This window comes from Aedes aegypti, chromosome 3 (assembly GCF_002204515.2).
Source record: "Aedes aegypti strain LVP_AGWG chromosome 3, AaegL5.0 Primary Assembly, whole genome shotgun sequence".
In the NCBI taxonomy this organism is placed as follows: domain Eukaryota; kingdom Metazoa; phylum Arthropoda; class Insecta; order Diptera; family Culicidae; genus Aedes; species Aedes aegypti.
This window is the reverse complement of record NC_035109.1, coordinates 139,345,327-139,362,609: the sequence shown is the minus strand read 5'-3', so window position 1 is coordinate 139,362,609 and position 17,283 is coordinate 139,345,327. Positions and strand designations below refer to the sequence as shown.

The 17,283-nt window shown below is 36.5% G+C and overlaps 1 protein-coding gene across 4 annotated transcripts in view; it reads right to left on the bottom strand.

Annotated features, from left to right (window-relative positions):
• The window catches only part of LOC5567265, a 437,455-nt gene that overhangs the window by 36,552 nt on the left and 383,620 nt on the right, over positions 1-17,283 (bottom strand). For all 4 annotated transcript variants that reach the window (XM_021849478.1, XM_021849479.1, XM_021849480.1 and 1 more), the window contains exon 6: positions 769-963. In XM_021849478.1, the coding sequence (XP_021705170.1) occupies positions 769-963 (195 nt within the window). The remainder of the gene's footprint in view (positions 1-768; positions 964-17,283) is intronic.

Below are 17,283 nucleotides of genomic sequence, written 5' to 3'. Positions count from 1 at the left end.
CTATTTGGGCAGATCAAGTGCTCAACGATTCGATTGTGGCGTTATCTGTTTAGATGTCAATTAGGTAAATGAATAAATGAAATACAATTGATAGTTTTTAACTAGAATTAGTCTCGGAAACAGTCTTGTTGGAGTATTAGGTAGTCCTCTAGCAAATATTTTCCTTAATTTAGTTCCAACCATACTGAAGTTGTAATTTCACCATAAACTCACAACCCTAAACACTCTTTCTAACATGTTTTTTTTTCTTTATGAAAAGTTGCTGGAAACAATTAGCTGGTTGACGAGAAACATTTAGCTCTACTAAAACCTTTATAACTTGAACTTGCTGAACTGAAATGAATGCCCAAAATGTCACATCATCTCAAATAAAAGTTATGAGCAATGAAAAACCCTTCAACCGAACAAAAAGATTATAATCCCATCTCATGCTTGAATTTTCCTCCACAATCATGATTCCTTTCGATACTGCTACCCGTGTCGTTGAGGTGATTGATGATGATAAGAGATTAGAGACGGTGCAATTTTCGATTCGGTTTGATTGTGACTGGTGGTGGTGGTCGAAACGATCTCGATGCGCCGATGATTCCGTGGAGGAAAATGAATTTCATTCAAATGCTATGCTAAAAAAGTGCAAATTATGAGAAAGAGAAGGAAACGATCGATGGATGCAAACACGCTACAGCTTAGCAGCGCATAGATATTGGTGCAAGCAGCGAAAGCTATGGGAAAACCCTCTCCCCCCCACAAGGAGCTGGAAAAACTTACCCTGCGAGGCATCCTGCACCTGCTTGATGGTGAGAAACTTGGGCCGCTCTTCGCCGGCGATAATTTCCTTCTGGGTGATCCTTCGTTCCGGGGAGGACTTCTGCAGGGGAACCAGCGCTATCGGGAGGGTCGCATGAGGTGGCAGAGGTGCTTCCATCATCGGCGAAATGTCGTCCGAACATTGTGAGTCGCATTCTGCGGAGGGGAAAAGAAAGAAACAGCGGGAAGAACGCGGAAAATAAAATTAATTCCTGTTTTTAATGGATTTTGCGGTGGAAGGCTATCGCAAGTGATGCTCCGACTGAGGTCAGGTTGTTTGAAATGAGTTTGGAGGGGTATTTATTAGCACTTCAGGGCAGGCAGGCGTTTGAAATATTTACTGCAGTTTACTGCTGGATGATAAAAGTTTTATGCGCCAACGCACCCGAGAGCGATAGAAAAGAATGGAACCTGTCGAATGGGGTATAGCTTCATCGTTCGCACGTCTCGTGAAATGGCAATTGAGCCCTTTTTTTGTGTTCTTTTGAATATCGGTCAACAGCTTTTGTGGAAATAAATCTTCGAAGGAGAGTGACAATTTCCGAGGACTGGTATCATGCATAATTCATCCATTTCGTGGAGGGACGCGTCAATCGAAAGCTTGCGTTGGACATATTGCGTTTATTTCAATATGTTTCATTGTATTGCGTTAGCATAGACAAACAGACGTTACACTTAGATTTTTTTTCTTTAAGACTAACGCCTAGCTCACACTATCATCATCTGGTGATGCACTAAATTGTAACCGTTGTTACATTAAATAAATATTAGTTTTAAATATACGCCATGTTGGAACAGCAAATGATATGCATGTAGTTCTATTGGTACCTCGCGTACTTGAATAATATACCATTTTGTGTGGTCTTTAGGCTGCTGCCCAGCAACACCTATTCCAAACTCCTCGCAGTACTGCCCAGACAAACAGAAGTCGAATATAATAACATAAAAAGTCGCTTAATTGTGCGAACTACATCACACCCACACAACACGGTGAATAAAATCGATTGACTGATGGGTTTCCTCGCAAAAAAAACGCTATTTTCTGAGTCCATCAGTGCGTTTTGTATCATTCCGTTTACACGTACAAAGTAAATCGAATCAATCCGTATCAGCTATCAAATAATCTTTGTTATCATAAAATAAGTCGCATAAGACGACGGATTAACTCGCAATAAATTCTTTACACTCGCATTGCATGCCAACTTTCATCATATAAAATATGCACATATATCGCCTCCACTTTTGTACGTATAAGGCGTTTTGACGACATCTCATACGGAATCTTTGAACATATAAGCATCGCATAACGCAAAAGGTGATTTCGTTATATATACAGTATTGGACAAAACATTTGCAACTTTTTCGATTTTCCATACCAAATGGTCAACTTTTTAAGCTCGTATCTCAGTTATTTGTGGACCGATTTTAATGAAATTTCACAGCACGTCAGATATAACCTGAATTTTAACACATATTCTTGAGAGATTTTTCCAATCAAGAGTTCAGCAGCAATAACAGTTTGACTAAAGCGAGTTTTTTCACATTTTTTATTATAATTTACGTAACTTAAAAAGTTGAAGTAATATCATTATGATGTCTTCCGCAAAGTTGTAGAATTAGACAATATGAACAAGTTTGCTAAAGACTGTTTATGTGTAGCGCTTTCCTATTTTCAAATAAATCATTTATAATTTTTTGTCAAAAATTTCACTTGAGTCAAACCGTTATACTTTTGAACTCGTGATTGAAAAATATATCAAAAATATATGTTTAAATTCAAGTTATATCTGACGTGCTGTGAAAATTTCATTCAAATCGGTTTACAAATAACTGAGATATGAGCTTCCAAATTTGACCATTTTGTATGGAAAATCGAAAAAGTTGCAAATGTTTTGTTCAATACTGAACATTCTGGTTGTCTGGGTGGTGAAAGGAACAACTTTAGGGAAGATTGATGAGTTATGCCCAATGGAAAGTGGGATGTGTGCTGACAGGGAAGGGGTGTTTGCTTTACAAACCTGGAGCGTCTGTACTTCATGTTGGGAGCGGATCATGACAGCGTCTGTTCCCCATGTCAGCTTTATGACCAGAAATCAAAATTTAGCGACACCTTAAAAATGAAAATGATTTTTTTTTTTTGGAAATATACGTTGATCAAGGTATTATTATTTGAAATTCGCTCATATTTCATATTACAAAATACATTGTTCATTTGCTGCGATGTCATTCATACACGGGTAGAAATCAAAATCCAAAAACAAGATTATGACTCATGATATCATGATTCTAGTGTGTTTTCATCTTATGAAAATACACCATGATTTGGACTCATGATATCATGAGGGGATTTTTTTATTTCCGTACAAAGTGAGCCGAAGGGTCTCAGATTTTCATGAAACTTTTTCCACAGACAGGGCTCATCAATATATGAATAAAAAAAAATAAGAAAAATTCAGGGTCGCTTATTTTCCCGGAAAACTCAGTTGGAATCTTTTTGTTTTCCTCTGACACTACTTACTTTGAAAAATCATAACTCAAGAACAAAGTATCGTAGAAACAAAGTTTTGTTATGAAAATGAAAGCAAATTTTCTCAGGAATAAAAAAAAAATAACTGGATACAATTTTCCACAAAATTTTCCACCGTTGAGAAAATTCGTAAAGAAAAGCCGGAAAAACTATGTTCCAATTAGTGGAAAACTTTCAAAAATATATTTTTGGGAAGGTAATTTCATAAGCTTAAATCGCTGAAATTTTTGAAATGTATTTTTTTTTTCGTTTTTGATTTATGGCCAATTTTGTGGAAAATGACCATATAAGCCTTCTCTTTGAAAACCCATATTTCAATCGAAGCATCGGAAAAACAAAGATTTTTTATCAAAGCAATTGTAAATTTTCTAAAACATCTGAAAAAAAGATGTGGTATTGGTTTTAATGAAGTATAAGTCGGAATGGATGATATTTTTCATGAAAAATTACACCGCTAAGAAAAATTGAAAAAAACTGTTTCTGCCTCAATTTTTCATTCCACTGAAAAGGGGTTCTTTCTTTTCTATGGAACAAATAAGACTATTATTATTTTTTTATTTATTCAATTATTCAGTATATAACTTACATTTTCATCGTAATACTATCTATTTTTTCAACCGGGAAGATTGTCTTTGGTTGCTAACACCAGAAGATTTTCGTTTCTTTGTATCATTAAGAGCAAAGCATGCTGTATTTTCTTGGTTTTCATGTGCATTTTGGAATTCACTAGCAAAAATGCTTCGTTCGTCTTTTGGTATAAATGAATGATATTTTTCTGTTCCAAAAATTGGAATAAGTTTTGGAATATCTTTCCCGAAGAAATTTTTCAGCCTCTGAATAGTCATTTTCAGTTGCATAGATAAATTCCCAATCTTTTTTAAATTGGTGTTTCACCTTTTGCGACACAGCCCAGTCGAAAAATTGTTTGGCGCTATTAATTTCTGCTGACTTTCTAATACTAGAATCTTTAGCCGCTCAGCGTCATAGCACATCATAGTGCTTAGTGGCTGGAAGAAATATTAGGCAGTATTGCAAATCTAGTTCAGATAGTTGAAACGCCAACTTTCTTAATTTTAATAATGATACAACCTTCTACTTTAATGTTCGCTATAGTACCAAGTAGTGATTTTGACATTCTGGGTTCAATTGAACGCGATCAACAATTATCCTGACCCAGACAGGAGATTATGTGCTGTTTCCCATATGTTTGAGCTGAAAAATCCATATTAACTTCAATTCAATTGCGCCAGCTCATGGAACGACCAAATGAGCTGAAATTTTCAGGAAGTCTTTTCTTAACCCTAAGGAATAATCCTGGGGGGTGCCCCGTGGAATTCTACAACTTTGTTTTTCTTCCATACTGAGTTGGGCCAGTCTAATGAATGAGTGATTACATACGAATCTTAAAAATAATGTACCGTACAAAAACTATGTAAACGAAAACCATAGATTTGGGTTAAAACCTTTTTTTTATTACTCCATATTTGAAATAGGTTGGGAATCACATTTATTGTCTTAGATCGCCTATAGCAAAGTTTAGGAAGCAGTAAATTTTCTGGAGAACGTTCAAAAATTACGTCAACCGTTTAGAGGAGTGGTAGTGTACGAAAGTGTGACAGTGCATAGGGGCATGGGAAAAAGCGTGATAGTGAGCATAGGAAGGATTTAGATAGACTTAAAAACAATGGACGTAATATTTGAATGTCCCCTTGCTTTGATAATCTGTCAATACCATGTTGAATCGATAACCCATTTTGGTGTTCTACAATGCATGCTGGTTCAATATCTGCTATAATGTTTATGAAGTTGGACAACTGGAGCTAAAAACCTTTACTTACTATTTGCTTCGGAACTGCAGATTATTTTAAATGGCGTACTATTGATGTATGCAGCCCATGCTGGTATTACTTGCAAAAATGTTGTTTATTATGTTGAAATGCGTTCTACACTGGGAAACTTTAAACTTTTGCAGTACTATGAAATACTCAACTAAACTATTACCCAGTCAGCATTTTGGTTGGTATAACTTTTGCTATACATCATTCTATACGAATCAATTCAATCGTATAGAATGCACGAAAAGGCTATATACCTACCAAAGTGGAGGCTATATGCGTACTTGGCACGACTTTTTCGGACTTTCTGCGATCAGATATACGATGCCACAAAATTTGGATGAAAATAAAAAAAAAGTTTCCAGCGAGTCTCGAACACGGGACCTCTGGATCAGCAATCGTGCACCTTACCACTGTACCACCAAGGGTTACTTGTCCGAAGAGTGATTATTTGCCAATTTTAATACATGTTTCATGTACAGCGACACATACTTTGTTGTTCTTTGAGGCCCATTGTCAGCAGATAGACAAAGTTTGGGAGGCAATTTTTGCTAAGTTATTGCGATTTCATACGATGCTTACTGGATTGATATATGATCTGTCAGTTCATATAACATAACGTGATTCTATGTTGCACTATTTACGACATGTTTTGTTGTCAACACAGATTGTTGTTTATGAATCGTATTAGGGATTTATATACAACTTGTATTGACATTGATAACGCTTAATATGGCATCTTGTGCAATTCTGATTTTGGACGCATGAATATGTGATTTTGGATGCACATTCTTATACGATACATGGTTCACTGGGTAAGCAATGTATGAAGTTCTGGAGTCTGGATTATTCGCTCAAATAAAAATATCGTTTCGTTCCTCTTACCTTAAAAAATACAATGTTCATATCTTGAATTTTGAGACTTATATATTAAAAATTAATATCTGGGCTTCATTGCCGTGCATATAGTGTTGCAAAGTAACTAGCTGCATCGATCAAAGAAGCGTGGGCTCAATTCCCGCTTCAGCTCGTGTTTTTTTTGTCGGGGACGTATTACGACTGTGCCGTTTGGCGTTGCATGCTAGTCCGTTGATTCGTGTGATGCTTCCTTCAAAGATCATAATCATACATAATGCTTTCCAGGAAACTTTCCATGGTAGGGTTGACAGCTAAAAGTGCCCATGCAACCGAAACGAAAAGGAAAACAAAACTTACGAGTATGGTCAGGGGCAGTGTTGATCAGACTCATTTCCCCAAAATTCGAATTGTGAAGCCATGAACTGGTATAACTGTGCGTTGTATTCCTGAGATGGAGGGGGAGGTGGTTGGGCTTGAGTGTTGCACATGGGATCCGACAGTTTCGATCTCGGTGGGCCGCATTTCAAGTTTCGGTGAAATGATTCGCACTCACTCACTCACTCATTTCATTTCACCGAAACTTGAATTGTGGCTCTCTGGGATCAAAATTGATCGATTTTGTGTGCAGTACTCTAGCTTAACCATCTGCTTTTCTATCTTAGGAGGATAGAGCATGGTTGTAGTAGTTCGTGGCTTCGTAGTTCGGAAAATGTTATTTTCGGGGAAATGAGTCTGAACAACACTGGTCAGGGGTCATTAAAAATTACGTTCATCATTTTGAGGAGGGAGGGTCAATGAAAGTGTGACAGTGCATGTATTAGGTATTGGAAAAAGCGTGACAGATGGGGGAGGGGGGATCCAGAAATTCCGAAAAACAATGGACGTCATATTTGAATCGTCCCTCAGAGCTTTACATTTTTCTTTGTAATCTAACGGTCACACCGATTGCGAAACTTTAAAAACTCATGGAAAACCTAAAAGCCTGCTGATCGCTGCTGTCTTATGGATTGTCTTATTAGAAGCATTGTCAGTTTCTTTATTTTCAAATCTGATAATCTATATAAATAAAAATGGAATGGTGTTTGTATGTCACGAAATGGCTTGAGAACGGGTGATTGGACTTACATGATTCTTTCACTGTTGAATTCGTCCAGAGCTCCGACGTGTTTGTGCGAAAAAAAGTTAAGGAAAGTCTTCGGGATAGTGGGGAAAACGGGAGAATACTAATCTGACATTTTCTACACGGGACTTGCATGGCGTTTTTCAACAGCCTACTTGATGGCAAGACGAAGTTTGCCGGGACCACTAGTTTCCAAATAAATGAATGTATTCGAAAAAAATTTATTGTTTCATGTAATTTTTCAAATAGCCGTAATATATGTAACAATTTAAAAAAGCAAATTCATGCTTTAATATGGTTAATGGTATGATTTTGACAATGCGTATTTAAAACTAATATTATAATGACGTTAATACTCTATGTAAAAAATAAAATAAAGTAAATTTGATATTGGGGGCTAGATAGCCATAACTGTAAACTCAGCAAGACCATGCTGAGGGTAGTAGGTTAGAGTCCAGCCGGTCGAGGATAAAGGAAATTTTCTCGACTTCCATGGGCGTAGAGTATCATCGTACCTGTCACACGATATACACATGCAAAATTTAGTGGGCTTCGTAGCGTGCGGTTAGTGTCATCAAGGCATTTAGCCGCATCGTGCTAAGAAGTGTGAGTTCGATTCCCACCTCAGGCCGGTAAACTTTTCGTGAGAAATGTTTTCCAACTGTGCCACTGGGCGTTGCATGCTAGTCGGTGTCCGGCAATTTGGCCGAATGCCATTTGGCCAAAAGCCATTTGGCCGAACGGGTCGTTTGGCCGAATGCCGTTTGGCCGAATGCCGTTTGGCAGAATTACGAACAAAAAAATAATCAAATTGCTTCAACGCTGATGAGTGTTCATAGCTATTTTTTTATGATGTGGCCGAACGTCATGTTTGTCGCTTTATCAGTACTCTGAGAGAATAATTAAAACGAATAATTAATTCAGGACGAAGTTGTGAACTCGTGCCAAGACTTGGTTCGTTGGTTCGTTTCTGGGTTACCACCGGTATGCTAGGGGAACAAAAAAAGTAGATTGAAGTACCTTGTACCTTTCAATTACGCCCTAATTGCTTATCTTTGCTATGCTTATGCTACTAAGGTTTAAAGTGATTTTCATCAGAAATTTTTCCTTCTTTTGAACATAGGCTATTCTTTCGATTTGTACTGGTTCCATAAATATTGTCAATAATTAAGGTTATTTTTAATTGGAAATTTTATCTTCCTTCTGATAAGGTACCGTGGGGCAAGTGGGTAATGGATTTCGCATAGTTGAGATTCTTCAAATTCTAGTGACTTTAAATTAAAACAAATGTGGTCGTGTATATTTTTAGCTTGACTCCCACCAAATATAAGCAGTACGCTAAAATTGATTTTCATGTAATATTGAAGAAAAAAGTACAGAAAAAGTTTTTGAAAAACGTCTCCGTACTTTTCACTTGCCCCACAAGTGGGGTAAGTGAAAAATTTATCGTTTTGAACAATAAAATCAAAAACTAACAGTTATATTCACGATATCTATAACCTTTAACATTTGTTAAGGCGTCCCAATGAACAATAACATAAGTAACATGTAAACAAAGAGAAATCTATTCTTGTTACTTGAATTTTCTTCTGTTCAGTTATATTTGTTTAAATGATTCGACAACATTATAACTGCAACATTTCCAATGTTAGTTCTTAGATCATGGAACAGCAATTGCATTTCTGCTCTGTAGAATTTACACCGCTAGTTATTTAGTAAAAAAATCGGGAGAAATCAAACGGAATCCTTCAATGAAGTATTCAGAAACTTTTTTATGTGGATACACCTATACCCCATTTTTTATCTTTTGAACTAGCTTTACATAGACATTCCACGAGATTTTCGTGCGTTCTCTTATATTGGAATTTTTCAATCAACGTCTTTCTTTCAATCGGCTGTCCGAAGTAAACTTATATCGTAATATTTGGCAACCTTTTTTTTAGAGAAGCTTCATGGTTTGGCCATGATAATAGCTTTTAACGCTTTGAGTATAGCGTTTCTTGAATCATCAGCACGTTCTGGTGTTCTATGATAATTGCGAACCTTGTACACTTATAGTTACCCAAAGAGGAAACACAAATTCAATCTCTAATGAGAAACTTTTCACTTGCCCCACGTGAGTAGAAAATTGACGGTGTTACAATTTAGTTATTTTTAGGTCTTTGTCGAAATAATACTAAAACTTTTTTTATTGCAGTTCAAAACAGTCAGAAGGAACAACTTAGAAGTGGTACAGAAAATTATTTTCCGCAACTTTTTTCCGCTGAAAATATTAAAATAATATTGCACGCCGCCAACTTGTTACGGAGTAGTAATTGATTGGTTAACAATCTTTCGCTCTAATATGCAATAATGGTTGAAAAATCTCAGAAATCTCTTATCTATTGTAATATTCTGAATGGCCTCAAAGGTATACGCATGAGTTGAAAACGTATAATTCACATATTCAGAGAAATATACAAATTATTTTCGCTTACCCTATTTACCCACTTGCCCCGCGGTACCTTATAATAATTATTTGCATTACACTCACTTACATTTTTATAAGAGATTTTTCCCTCTTTTGATCACAGGCTGTTCTTTCATATTTGAATATTTTTCGTAGTCTATTGGACGCTCATAAAATGTCTTATCAAATCCAAGATTAACTCTTACTGTTTTTCCGTTGTGAAAAGAAGAAGATTGAACTCCTTCTTACTAGAACTATGAATTAATTTACTTAGTACGATTCGAAGCATCAAAGCAAACCGATGCTACAGAAGAATGAATAAATCGTAAACCGTTTTAGTTACTGTCAAAAGCTGGCTACAAATGCAATGTGAAATCCTCTGCTGGCAGCTATGACCGCTTGCAGAGAAGTAGAATAAAAGCATATAGGATTTTCTTCTTCTATCCTTGCTAACTGTAGTTCACTATTGTTTTCAAGTTCGGCCAAACGGCATTCGGCCAAATAATCCGAAACCATGCTAGTCTGTTGTCTAGTGCGGTGCTTCAAAGAATATAAAAATGCCCACTGCACAGTGGTACCGCCCATAGGTCATAAATCGAAAAACTAAATGTCTTGGTTGTCATTCCTTTACCTTTTCATGGAACAATTATGATCTCAAGAATTTCAAAACAGAAACACTATAGACGTTCCTGTATGGTATGCATAGTGAGGCTATGAATGATTGAGTGTATTTTTCATATGTGAAAAATACGTAAAAAAAATAAGCGATTTGAGCTCTTTGCTTATTGTCTTCGAAAATCAGAATCAAATGATTTTTCAATCAGTTAAGATTACAGAACATTAGTACAGATGCATATATATATATATATATATATATATATATATATATATATATATATATATATATATATATATATATATATATATATATATATATATATATATATATATATATATATCACTTCCGATACGTTTTAGAGTGTTAGTTGACATCTAGGAGTCAGTATTGATGTGAGTAATGAGGATAGAAATATACTCATTTTGTAACTACATCACTTTATTTGTAGTACGTTTTTAAATATGATCTCTTAACCACAAAAGCAAACCTCTCTGCCATGCCTTTCCCCCAATCCATACACTCCCGCATGAACTGGCGTGGATGCAGTGGAATATACGGTCTACGTGGGAGCCAGTTCAGTTATCATCAATTCCTCCCCCTTCCCCTCATTGGTCTGCATTCTGACGTGGCAGGTGTCATTGTTGCCTAAAAATAGAAGATCGCCAGCATTTATACACTGAGGATGCCTGTTAGTCCCAAGCAGTCATTCGGTTGGTTCCTTGTGTAAGTGCAGCTGATCTGGCGATACTGGAGTGCATCCACGGGCGGCCAATCAAGCTCAAGCTCAAGCTCAAGCTCAATCACATTTAATCAAACTTCTGTCACCAAATAATCATATTTGAGAAGGAAAATAAACCTGTGCAGGTAAATTATTTTTGAGAAAAAATCATATAATTTTTGAGGATATAAACAAACATAGCAAAACCAAGATGGTTTGGTTGAGACAATTAGTTTTCACGCATGTATGTTTACCCATTTTTCTATGACGTAGACTAGTTCTTGAATTATAGCGTTAAACGTCTTCGACACCTAAGCATTCAAAACATAATCTTAGAGAGAATATGAAGTATTTTTATATCTCGTACATTGTTTCCAATCCATTTATAATAAAATCATATGAATTATTTCTGAATTCCACGATAGAGCACACTAATGACGAAATAAAAAATCTGAATTTGACCCTAAAAAGTTCATAGATTGATAGAATAGCAAGAATAAAGAAAGTTTTTTTCTACGAGATGATGAGTTTATAAGGTAAATTTGGAAATAATCACTCAAATATGGTCCGTCCCGAAAGGGTTATATACTGAATAATTGAATATATAAAATTAAAAAAAAAATAATAATAATCTTATTTGTTCCATAGAAAAGAAAGAATCCCTTTTCAGTGTAATGAAAAGTTGAGGCAGAAACAGTTTTTCTTAGCGGTGTAATTTTTCATGAATAATGGATGATTCCGACTTATACTTCATTAAAACCAATTCCATATCTTTTTTCATATGTTTTAGAAAATTTTCAATTGCTTCGAAAAAAAATCTTTGTTTTTCCGATGCTTCGATTGAAATATGGGTATTCAAAGAAAAGGCTTATATGGTCATTTTCCACAAAATTGGCCATTACTCAAAAACGAAAAAAAGTACATTTCAAAAATTTCAGCGATTAAAGCTTATGAAATTACCTTCTCAAATATATATTTTTGGAGGTTTTCCACTAATTGGAACATAGTTTTACCGGCTTTTCTTTACGAATTTTCTCAACGGTGGAAAATTTTGTGGAAAACTGTTTGAAGTTAATATTTTTTTTTTATTCCTGAGAAAATTCGCTTTCATTTTCATAAAAAAAAACTTTGACTCAAGTGCACGTTCACTTAATTTCTGCCACTATCCCACATTCATTTCAAAATTCAAATTTTTTTTCCGCCACAGCGTCTGGCGTCAAACCTGGATCTCCACAAAAAGCACTTGAATCTGCACTGGTAACACTAGATTAACCTTTTTGACAAGCTACAGCTAAGAAAACTAGCTTATTTTCTGCATTTAAGAAGGCACTTTTCACTTGTTTTCATCATCTTGAACTTTTATTTTCTCCACTCTCTTTTCAATGTGACTATCGCACATTTTTCTCTGCTATTACCAGACGAACATCTATAAATTGCACCAGGTTGCAGTGTTTTGTTTTGACACCCTACCAATCAAATATTCTGTGTTTTCAAGATGGCGAAAGTGCAGTTTATATGATCCCAATTGTGAGGTTAATTATCATTTTTGCGATTTCCGGGTACCATGCGTATTAGAGTACCGTAAATTCGGGTGAAATTGATCACAGTGTCACGCGATTTTATTTCTTACCAATTGTGCATCAAAATTAATGCAAAATACCATCGCAGGTAAAATTTCACGGTGATGGTCAAATTTCAGAGAAAAACGGATTCCATAATTGATTGCGATTTATGGTTCACGTGAGTAAAATGTGTTCAGCGTAACTGCAACTCTATTCGATAAGATATGTTTTGTTTCATCCAACTCTGATCCATAACTGTAGGGTAACTGTTCTGTCCTAATTTGAGAACGCTGGGCGTTCTGCGTAGCTGCCCTCAAAAAAGGACACTGGGCGTGTAGCTCAGCGATGGAGAAAAAAAACCTCTTTTATCCAGCTCAAATATTTGTTCTCCACATTCTGTTGCCTTCATAATTAAGGATAATGTCATGACCTATGGCTCTTGCCTTGCGAGATTTCACTCAGAACAATTAATTACTGCAACACCAAGTAGGTGAACCCATTTCCAGTCCAAACGCTGGCTCCTAGAACCAACATTCAGATACACGAACAATGCTTTTTCCGTGGCAGTTCAGAGCTGCATCCTGGTGTGAATAAAAGTATCTGCCAAAGGATAGCTGCTCTTTGCTGTCGTAAACCAAAAGTAGGACAATTCGCGGTTTTGTTCGCGATTGTGACTGTGCGCATCGCCCCGAGCCCCATGTGAGATGAAGAGATGAATAATGAACATATAACTGTGATGATTGAGGTGGCCCATTTTTGTGTGAAAAATAAACAAACTCTTCAAACTTTCAAATTATTCTTCCAAGATAATATGAATGTATTCCTCTAAGCATTGCAAAAAGGATAAATTGAATGAACAATTCAATGAATAACATTTCTAAAGATTAAGATTTTCTAAACTCGCATACTTCTTCCTCCAGCAATCTCCAGAAATTATAGCAAAAATATAACAATTTTTCATGGTTTTATTCAGACTCTTTAGCAAATATCTCAATCTCATGTACTCCTCTATGAATTCATCTTGCGATCTTGAAAAAATCGCAAACAGTTTTCAAATAAGTTACCCTAGAGCTCATTTTAGTATTTTTTAGAAACTATCTGTACTGTTGAATTCAGGAACACCTCCCTGCATTTCCTGCCATAGATTCCACCAAGGATTGTATTTGCTAGAGATTTCTCTGAAGATTCCTGATGAAATGCATTGAGGGATTTGTCCACAGGTAATATATGAAATATCCCTGATTTTTTTTTTTATAACACTTCAATCGCTGTTGTATTTTGTAAAACACTGGTAAAAACACATAGCTTTTTCTGAAAGAACTGTCAATAAATTTCCGGTGGAGCTCCAGATGATCTTTGGAAGAATTGCTGGAAAAACTCTGGAGGAATTCCTGGAGAAACTCTGGAAAAATTCCCAGATCAATTGTGAAGGAATTCCCTAAGTAACTGTGGAGGATTTCCGGAGGAACTCTGGCGTAAGTCCCGGAGGAAGACAGAAGGAATAATCAGAGAAACTCCAGAGGAATTCCTGGATGCATCCCGGAATTATTTCTGGAGAAGCTACGAAGAAATTACTGGAAATATTTTTTAAAGTAAGGAATCCGTAGGGATTTCAGATAGAACTCTGATGGAATTCTAGGAGAAACTCGTAATAAATTCCTAGATGAAATTTGAAGAATTTCTTGGAGAAACTGTGATTTCCAATAGCAATTCTTCTGTGGATTTCATCCACGATTTGCACCAGGAATTCCTCAGAGGATTTCGATTAGCAATTTCAACGGGGATTTTGTCCAGTATTTTCTCTGGGGATTTTGTCCAGAAATTCATTGAGGAATTCCTGTGAGGATTTTCTCCAGATCTTCTTTCGGGGATTTTTCCAGAGAATCTTTCAGGCGATTTCCTCAAAAAAATTCTCTAAAGATTTAAACCAGGAGTTTCTCCGATTATTTTCTCCAGGAATTCCTCCGGAGTTTCCTTCGGGGATTTCAAGGATACCTCTGGCGATATCCTTGGGAACTCCTCCGGACATTTTCTCCAGGAATTTCTCAGAGGATTTTCAAAAATTATTACTCTAGGGATTTTTTCAAGAAATTTTTCCGGGAATTTGCTTCAAGAATATCTCTGGGGATTTCCTCAAGCAGCACTTCCGAGGATTTCCTCCCGAAACTCCTCCTGATTTTTTCTCCAGGAATTGTTCTGGAGATTTCGTCCAGAAATTTCTCCAGGGATTTCGCCAAAGAATTCCTCTGAGAATTTCCTTCATAAACTTCTCTGGCATTTTTTCTAGAAATTTCTCCGTAGATTTTGTTTAAGAATTTTTCCGGTGATTTCCCTCAAGAACTCCTCCAGGGTTTTCTCCAGGAATTTTCAAGTAAATTTGGAACAGCAAATATTTCGAGGATTTTGTCGAGAAATTCCTCTGTGGATTTCATCCAGATTTTTTACCGAGGTTGTACCTACTTAAGAAGTACATCCAAAGATTTCATTTGATGAAGAACTCCTCCAGGAATTCATTCGGAGATTCCCTCCAGGAATCGTCCAGAAATTCCTTCGGGGATTCTCAGAGAGTTTCTCCTGATATTTCTTCTGGGAACTCCTCCAGAGTTTTTTTTTACGGGAATTTCGTCCAGAAATTCCTCCGAGAAATTCATCTAGGAATTCCTCTGAGGATATAATCTGGCGATTTGCTTTAGAAAATCCTGAAAGAATTCCTTCGGGGATTTTCCCCAAGAACTCCTCCGAGGATTTTCTTCAGAAATTCCTCAGGGTATCTAAAATAGCAATTCCTCCGGAGATTTACTCTAGAAATAAATCCCCGGACGACCTTAAGGGAATTTTCTCCATAAACGTATCTAGCATATCCTCCAAAGATCCACCGGTAAGAGCTTTGGATTTCCTCCATAGCTCCTTTAGGAATTGTTGCGCAGTTCTTTAGGGAATTCCTCCAGGTTTTTTTTTCCAGATTGTCCCCATGAATTCCTTTTCGAGTCCTCCAGCAATTCTTACGGAGTTCTTTCAGCAATGGATTTCCTGCTTTGCTCTTGATCACAGCTGATTGATTTCCAAAGGAAATCTTGGATGAACTATGAAGCAATTCTTGAAGGAAGTCCTGAGGCGTTCTTAGAACATCTCCGGGGAAATTGCTCGACGAACTCCAGAGAAATTCCTGGTGAAACTAAGGAGGACATTCGAACATCGGGGAAGGAACATCGGAGGAACCTTCCAGGAAGGAACTACAACTTTCGAGGAATTGCTGGAGGAACTCCAGAGGAATTTCTGGAAGAATAATCTAGGAGAATTAATTAATTTATTACGCGTGGTAAAAGTGGACAAATTATGGGTGAAATTATGAAAAAAATCCACGTGCTCGGCTGGGATTTGAACCCAGGACTCTTGTATGCTAGACGAGCGTTTTACCAACTAAGCTACCGAGCCACTTGGTGACCCAATAACTGTGATGGTTACAAGTTTAGAATTCAAATCCCTACAGTCCACGCGGACCACTTTCATAACTCAAATCCATCCATCTCATTTTACTACACACGCGAAAAAAGCGAGTGCGATTTATTTAGTGTTGAAACTGTTTGCCTATCGTACCTACATCGCTTCCACTACAACTGTATTGTGAAAGAGTAAAGATGTGGGAAGGCTATCAACTAGGAGAATTGCCTGTAGAAATCCGGAGGACTTTCCGAGGAATCGCTGGACGAAATCCAGAAGAATTGCCAGAGAAAATCTGAAATAATTTCTAGAAGGATTTAAAAAAAATTTGGAGGTGCTATGGATGAATTCCTGGAGGAAGTCTGAATAAATTCCCGGGGATTTTGTTTTAGAAATTTCCTGAGGAACTCTGGACAAATTCCCGGAGGGAATGTAGTGATGTTTTCGAAGCATATTCAGATGAACTCCTAGAGGAGCTGCATCGACTCATTATTATTCTATATCGACACATGAAACCATACAAAAACCCATAATTTCATGGTTATTGTGATGGTCCCCTTATACAACCCCTTATACAAGCATTCCTGTTCCATGGCTCGGTATTTCCAAGAGTCGGTGTTCTTCTCAGATATCGCTCCATTTTATAACATGGTTCAAAAATTTGGACCACCGGTGAAGTTGCCCTAGGAATTCTGCTGGAGGATCAGGAAAACCAGTAAAAATATCTTGACAGATATCCCAAAAATCCCTTTTTAATTTTTTAAACGAATTCGTAAAAACACACGAGAAATACTGAAACAGATTTCAAAAAGTCCTTGTAGTAATCCATGAATAACTTTGATGATTCTATGGAATAATACTTAAATGCATTACTAGAATGTATTCATATATATCTTCAAGAGTTCCTAGAAGAAACTCTGGAAGAATCCTTGTCAAAATTCTCGAATCAATATCTGAAGGAATCCTTGGAGAATTTTCAACGGAATATGGGAGAGTTCGCTATAGTTTTGATTTAGTCGTGCAAAAATCTTCTAGAAGAGTTTCTGTAATTTCCAACTCATATGTTGTTTTTTCCAAATCTAAGAATTTAAAAAATGCCAATAATTTAAAATTGTCTTCCAAATGTCTTCAACAAATTCTGAAAAGTCTTCCAAAAATCTTCCGTCTTCCAAATGTCTTCCACATTACTCAAATGTCTTCCAATGCAAGACATGTCTTCTAACCATTGACTACCAATTATGAATGACTTTTGAAAAGGGCTTAATACATGGGAGTAAACGGAAAATGGACCGAATATATGAGTGTGGATTTTCGGCTAACTAAATTTACAGAGGACAAAGAGAAGGA